This window comes from Pundamilia nyererei, unplaced genomic scaffold, assembly GCF_000239375.1.
Source record: "Pundamilia nyererei isolate P.nyererei 1_Seehausen unplaced genomic scaffold, PunNye1.0 scaffold00076, whole genome shotgun sequence".
Taxonomy (NCBI): Eukaryota; Metazoa; Chordata; class Actinopteri; order Cichliformes; family Cichlidae; genus Pundamilia; species Pundamilia nyererei.
In genome coordinates, this window is record NW_005187477.1 from 2,373,495 (window position 1) to 2,380,821 (window position 7,327).

The following is a 7,327-nucleotide window of genomic DNA, read 5'->3' on the forward strand; positions in this document are numbered from 1 at the left end:
GAGAGAAGGAAGACAGGATAAAGACATGCTGTGGAAGAGAGACAGAGGCTAATAACAGATATGATTCAATGCAGAGAGGTCTGTTAATACATAGTGAGTGAAGAAGAAACACCCAGATAACTGGGATGCCGCACTCACTCACACACTCACACACACACACACACACACACACACTCAGCAAAGTCAGACAGACTTACCGTCTCCTGGGACGTCAACCACAACATCATCAGCACCAGTTTCCCATGGTGCACTGGGCCAAAACCAGCAGCTGAGTCAGACTGATGATTGATGACCTCCATCAGTGAAGTTACACAAATACATTGATCAGAGTTTATTTACTGGCTCTGAATGTATCTTCTTCCTTCCTTCCTTCTTTCCTTCCTTCCTTCCTTCCTTCCTTCCTCCCTTTCTCACTTGAAGTCTGGAATTTCTGGAGCATTACTTCAGAACGTCGTCAGATATTTTTGGATGGAAATACTTGCTCGCTTTGGTTTACGTGAGGAAGCCGCTGATGAGGTGACCTGACCATACCTGTGCTGTGTGATCACACCTGTAATATAACGTCTTTGGTTTTGCCGACTCGATGCTCAGAGAAAAAAGCCACGTTTCTGGACGGTTTGTTTAATGTGACCATGTGTGTCATCAGATGAGGTCTAGAAGAGGTCAGGATGCAGCGCAGGTATGAAAATGGCTTCAGAGTGATGAGTCAGGGCGTGAAGTCGAGCACAGCCATCCCTGCAGATCAGCTGAGACCCTGTAACTGCTGCTTGCTCATTACTTTGCCTTGAATGAACTTTTTCCTTTAGCCAGCCTACATTTTCTGTGTATATGCAAGACACTTTGCAACCCACTCCAACTCAGCTCGTTTTTAATCGTATGAGCTGTTAAATATAACTTAGGCAGAGCGGAACAGTAATCATCTTGTGCTGAGTGAAACATGGTTTTATTGCTGCAGGTAAACTGTTGCTGTTGGTTACATGTCCGTGATTCTGGGCTCTGGCTCAGCTGAAGTAACTCACAGTTACATGATCACAGAGTGGCCATCGTTGCTCTCAGGTGTGTTATAGAGTCCCTGCCTGCATATTACAGGCAGCAGGTAAATGTTGAGTGATTTAACTATGTGCGTCTGCAGGGTGGTCCAGGGGAAAGTACAGTGTAAGAAGGAAACGTTGTTGCACAGTCTGAAGGCTTGAATCTGGAGTCAGGTGTCATTTACTTTACCTGAGGCCTGTGTTAGAGGCGTGCCGGGTGATGTCTCGCTGACGTGTTTGAGGGAAACGTGGAGTAAAAGACAAAAGACACTTCTTCTGCTTCTTGAGCACATGTGTTAATGCTGAACAAGACTTTGTTCATGAAATAAGAGAAATGTGGAAACAATGTGCTTTAGTGCATACATGTCACAGTCTTTTCACCTCGACTGATAGCAGAAGCTAGTATCAGGTTATGACTGTGAGTGAGTGATTACAGGCTCGGACAGGTTCAGTGAAAGTAAAGAGACGTCCTGAGTGTTTCTGTGGGCTGATCTGGGCTCAGTTACACGGTGGCTGTGACTAAGGAGGCAGAGTAACTAATCTGCTAACTGGAAGGTTGGTAGTTTGATTCCTGGCTGCTCCAGTCTCCATGCCAAAGCGTCCTTGGGCAAGATACCGAACCCCGAGGTGCTCTGTGATGTGTCGGTCAGGGTGCGAAAGTTCAATGGGAAACATCTTCCACCTGCAGGAGCTTCTGTCGCTTCAGCATGAAAGGATGAACTGGACTGGAGCTGGGTTGCAAAGTGGCTTGCAGATAAAGCAGCGTAACCTTAAAATATAACCGTTAATCAAGTCAAGAAGATGATCCTGGTATCAAATGTAGTGTTCCCCTTCATCATTCAACAGTCCCAAATTCAGCCCCTGCTGTGAACTCGGAGGGTGTTACTGTAAAATTTCTATTCCTCATCCTTATTTGGTCATCAGAAGCCCCACCCACCTGCTGCTTAAACCCTAATTTTTGAGGAGCAGCCAATCAGAAGAATGACAGATGAACTGAAGCCCAGTGTAAGCTAAAGAAGGATTATTTTGAACTGCGAGTCATGCAAAGCTGCTGTAATCCACAATAAGGTGGAAACGAACGGCTCTGTGATGCGTCTGAGCCGTGTGACTGTGGACCCGCCTCCTGCTCTGCAGTCAACCCGCCGACACACCGCCATCAGAGTTTTGATAAAAACACATTTCACTGCATTCAACTCTTTAGTCTTCGTCCTCGTCTCAGCACGTTTCTGAGACGCCGCTCAGTCAGCTGCTGTTTATCACTGCGTTAAAGAGCCGGCGCTCCGAGGGAGGATGAAAACCAGACCTGTGTTTTCTTGGCCCCAACCCGCAGGGGAGAAGGAGGAAGAGGTGGAGGAGGGGAAGGCCCAGCTCGGTGTTTTGGGGGTCACGGGGTCCCCCGGGGTCAAGGTTAGGTTTGCTTATTTAGTGGGTTAAATTCCTGGGAAAAGAAGGGAGGAGATAAAATGTGTTGATGAGCTGAGGTGTGAACATCCAGGAGAAACAGGCGGGAAAACGTCATCTGCAGAGGATGGACCGGAGCAGCAGCCAATCAGAGGACTTCCCATAGACGAGCGCCGTGTGTGATCACTGGACTTATTTAACTCAGGCATCAGGACGCTCCCATTATCACTGCCAAAACATTAAACACAGCAAAAGGATATTCTGCTTTATTTTAATAGATTTTAATTAATAAATTGTCTAAATTAAAAGACAATGAAGCTGCGTCTCCATGTCGCTGACCTCGTGCTCTTCCTGCTGACGGCGAGCGGAAGCAGCTCGTCTGCTCCTCAGGTGCACGCCTCGTCGGGATTGGTGGAAACCCGTGGCCCGCCCAAGTCTGCGTCAGGCTGTGGGCTGCGTGTTTGTAAAGCAGGAAATGAAGACGAGCAGAAAGTTTAGCTTTAAAACTCAGTAAACCGGACCGTTGTTGAAAGGCTTCGCTGAGCATGGACAGGACGTGTGCGTGTGTGGACGCCGTCGCCGTGACGAGCGCTGACAGCTCGGCGTGCTGCCGGTTTGCTCTCGGACTGACCTGACAGACCTGCCTTAAATGCTGCTTCGTGCACATAAACAAACGTGCGTGGATCAGCGTTGTGATTGTTTCCATTTCCTTTGCCGATATCTCTGTTTTTCCCCGACATGCTTGTCGTCCCACATTAAAGACATTTTTCCTTCTGTCTTTAATTATCAGCTCCGTCTCTCTGTTTACTCGCGTCGTCGTCCCGTCTCTGTGCTTCCTTCACTTTTATTGTGGCGTCTCTCTCTCTGTCTGCCTGCCGCTTTGCCTCTGACATCCCGGCTTTTCTGTGGTCACTCCATTCCCAGAATTCCCTCTTCCTTTCCCATAATCCCCGGCTAATGATGTCCGCCGGCCACAAAACGAGGCCTGACGCCAGAGCCGAGCGAGCGAAGGCAGCGAGGAAGAGGAGGTGGAGGAGGGAGCGTGTGTGTGTCGGTCCATACGCACGGATATGTGTGTGTGTGGGTTTGTGATAATGAGAGCCTCGATCGGAGCTCGTTAGCTGAGAATGCAGTAAGAGTTTGCAGCGTGACCTCATATAATCTCCTCCTATCTCCTCCTCGTCACGGCCGCTCGCTCGCAACACCACCACGCTCCTCGTTTTCCCAGAAATAATCAAAATCAGCTCGTTTCACTGTGAAACAGTGAAAGTGGTATTTCACAGTAATCCGTCAACGTACGTGAAACACGGACGATGCTTTTCATTATCAGGGCTCTGAGCGTTCGTGGGTTGGTCCTCAGTAACCGAAGCTTCTCACGGGGTTTGATCCGCAAACTCCAACCTGTGGATGCAGCTCGTCCTCCATGTTCTGCTGCTCAGACCTCCTCCAGCTCTTCTTCGGGAAAACTTCCAGAGGTCTCCTCTCCAGCTGGATGTGCCTGGAACACATCTGAAGCATCCCCGTCAGACGATGTGGCGGAGCTCCTCGCCTTCCCTTCAGACGAAGCTCATTTACTCACTTTAATCATCCAGAGATGAGCGTCAGACAAACCTGCACAAACCAAGGGTCCTCTGGTGTTACCAGATGGAGGCCTGCTCCAATATGGCAGAAAAAGATCATCATCAACTTAAATGTCTTGTTACAGGAAAGTAAAAATGAATGAAACAGCAGTTCAGATCAGTGAGAGGCAGCTGGAGGACGATGTCTCCTGTCTGATCTCAGCTCAGATGGATCCATGTTTATCATAAACTCATATGAGCTGTCGGCGTGTTTCGTTCACGCCGCCTCAGTCGTCCGACGTCACGTGAAATATGTCCAGCAGTAAAAGTCCCTCCAGTGAAATTCTCTGAGGCTCCGCTCGTTCCTGATGCATTGTTCAGAGAGCTGCACTTTTTCAGATAGTCATCAGACATTTGGCTCGAGTTTCTGCCTAGCAACAAACATCGGTCTTGCCAAATAAAAACAAAGCTTCTCAGAGACGTTTTCAGTCTCATGCAACAGTTTGTTTTACTGCTCGTGTTATTTTTAAACTGCGCGGTGGGGAAATAACCAGATTCAGCTGCGCCGAGGTCATCAAAGCTCCTCAGAACGCACGGTCAGGCCGGAGACTTCGACTTCAACCTAAATCCACTTTTCTAGGGTAGCTTTGCATGATTCACAATTTGATTCACGTCTACCTGACTCACTGTCAGATGCTCTTGTGTTTCTTCGCTGTTGGCCGTGTTAGATTAAAACGCCTCGCTCTGTTCAGCGTCACAGCGAACAACAAGTTTCCTGTTTTGCAACAAATTCCTTCTTTCCCAAATTTTCCTCATAATTCATTTTGGTTTGGAGGCCGGCAGCTTTCAGGCACCCATGGGCCTGAAAACGTGCACGGCTGCACATAGATCTCAAACACACGGAGTCTGTTTCAGAGAGAGACCAAGTTAGAGCATCGGGACGTTAAACCCGACGAGAGAGAAAGAGAAGGTTTGTAAGCAACGCCGCGACCCCAGCGGGCGTCCGAACGCTCTCGCTCGGCACGATAACCACCGTCAAAGCTTTATGATGAGTCCTCAAAAAGACGAGGCGAGCGTAACGCGCTGATGCTTTCTGCTGCCACTCAGTTGTTTTCAGCTTTGCTTCGTCCTGCACGAATGACCTTAAACGAGTATTGATTAAAACCACAGACGGAGACTCTGAGCTCAGCAGCAAACGGCCAGCAGGTCAAAGGTTATTCCACAGAATCTGGATTGGTTTGGCATCACGCCGCTGTGGCTTAAGAAGTGCACAGTGTGGTTAAGATGGATGGAGAAAAGAGAGGACGAATTAAAACAAAGCGATAAAGAAGGTTGTTGTACTCGGCCGGGTGGAGGGACGAGGGTGGAGGGACGAGGGTGGTCAGGGGGAGAGTTTCCCTGAGTTGGTGTAGCATCATGCTAATCTCTCTCAGTCGCAGCGCTCGCTGTGGCTACACTATGATGGTAAGTATAACAGCATCAGACCGTCTGTGCTCGCTCTGTGGACAGTTTGCAAGCTGCAGGTCCTTCATGCTCAGGATCACCCGGATGATGCGTTTAGGGAACCTCAGTGGTTCCGTGGTGGGGTGGTTAACACCTCTGCTTTACATGTGAGAGATCCTCCTATTCAAGACTGGGAGGAGAGACAAACCAGTGTAGTCCTGGTACTGGTCCCAACCTACAGGGTTATACCTGCTAATTATTGCTCAGTAACATCCAAATAAAGTCCTACACAGCACAACTGGGACTCCAGTTTGCAGAGATAAAGCCTAGGAGACAGCTAGCTACAGCCACCTGTGTCACGATCCACGTGTCAATCAAAGAGACCACGCCCCTTATAATGCAAACTTTATGCTTTAGTACAATTTAAACAGGTGGGTTATTAAAACAGGTAAAACAGTTTGTGTATCAGGCTGTAGACATGTTTGTTTCTGCTGGAACGTTTTAACATGGGAGTCTATGGGACTGACTCACTGCTGCCTCTGCTGGACGTCAGAGAAACTGCAGGTTTTGGGACGTCATTTAAGAGGTTTATGGGGACTAAAGGTTCCCAGTGTGGATGAAGCTGATGCACCGACATCATCATTAATACACAGAACAAGTCCCTGTTGGAAGATTAGCCTGACCTTTGACCTCTGTGTTTGTGTCCTCAGTGATCTGCTGGAGGATTTAGAGAGAAGCCCTCACGCTGCAGCCATCGCAGAGTGCTTCGTAGAGAGGGTGAGTACACAGTGTGTGTGTGTGTGTGTGTGTGTGTGTGTGTGTGTGTGTGTGTGTGTGTGTGTGTGTGTGTTCTGTTTTATGCTCTCTCACCTCTGTGGTGTCAAAGCTCTTTGATTCCTTTCAGCGCACGAACCAAATATGAGTGTAAAAGCTTTTTTCTTTTAGCGTTAATAATAGTAATGAACCCAGGCCTCGAAAGGGGGAGGAGCTTATTCGGGACAGAGAATGCACTGAGGCCCAGTTTGAGATAAAGAAGGATTATATTGAAGTGTGAGTGATGCAAAGCTGCTCTGTGAGAGGTCAGGGGTCAGAATAAGAGCTGAGGATGAGCAGTAAGAGTCCGTTCAGGATTGTAGATTAGATTAGGAGAGCAGGAAGTCTCCACAGTAATCTGTCCCTTCCCTCTGGGTCCTCTTTGTTCATCTGCAGGGGGCTGTGCTGCATTCAGGGTTAAACTCTTCTGCAGGACCTTTGAGCACCTTCAGTTGAGTTTAGAAACAGCATCTGGTCCTCGGGAGGCTTGTTGTTCATTCAGACTGGGCTGAACTGAACTTCCTGTTTAACCCTGGACATTAGATTAAACCGTTAGAGTTATTTTAGGACCCGAGCAGGAGACACAGTGTGGGTTTCTCTCTGCAACCTCCTGACGGGCTGACAGGAAGTGGACTGAAAGGGGACGTGAAGGACAGCTCGCCCAGTTTACAGGGATGAGTGTGGTTCACACTTCAGCGGCACATCTACGGTCATACCTGCTGGATGGGACTCAGACCTCTGACCTCTGACCTCTATGAGGTGGACCTGTGGCTGAGTTCAGGCAGCCAGACCGAATGTATAAAACTGCAAACATCTGGGCCAAACAGCTGGGGTGGGAGTGGGAGGGTCTCAGATTCATGCAGACATTTTTAACTGCAGGAAAAGCAAAGGTGAGCGCCCCCCGCAGGGAAGCTGCAGGATTATGGCTGCTGGTTCAACGCCAGCTGCTCTGACATCAGCTGTTCTCTGTTTCAGAGTGAAGCCTTCGACATCTACACTCTCTACTGCATGAACTACCCCAAGTAAGTACACACACACACACGCACACACACACACACACGCACACACACACACACACAC

General features: G+C 48.7%; 1 protein-coding gene across 6 annotated transcripts in view; it reads left to right on the forward strand.

Moving 5' to 3' along the window:
• plekhg2 (pleckstrin homology domain containing, family G (with RhoGef domain) member 2) overlaps positions 1–7,327 on the forward strand; it is an 82,509-nt gene that overhangs the window by 42,133 nt on the left and 33,049 nt on the right. For all 6 annotated transcript variants that reach the window (XM_005737482.1, XM_005737480.1, XM_005737481.1 and 3 more), the window contains 2 exons: positions 6,145–6,211; positions 7,223–7,269. In XM_005737482.1, coding sequence (XP_005737539.1) covers positions 6,145–6,211; positions 7,223–7,269 — 114 coding nt within the window. The remainder of the gene's footprint in view (positions 1–6,144; positions 6,212–7,222; positions 7,270–7,327) is intronic.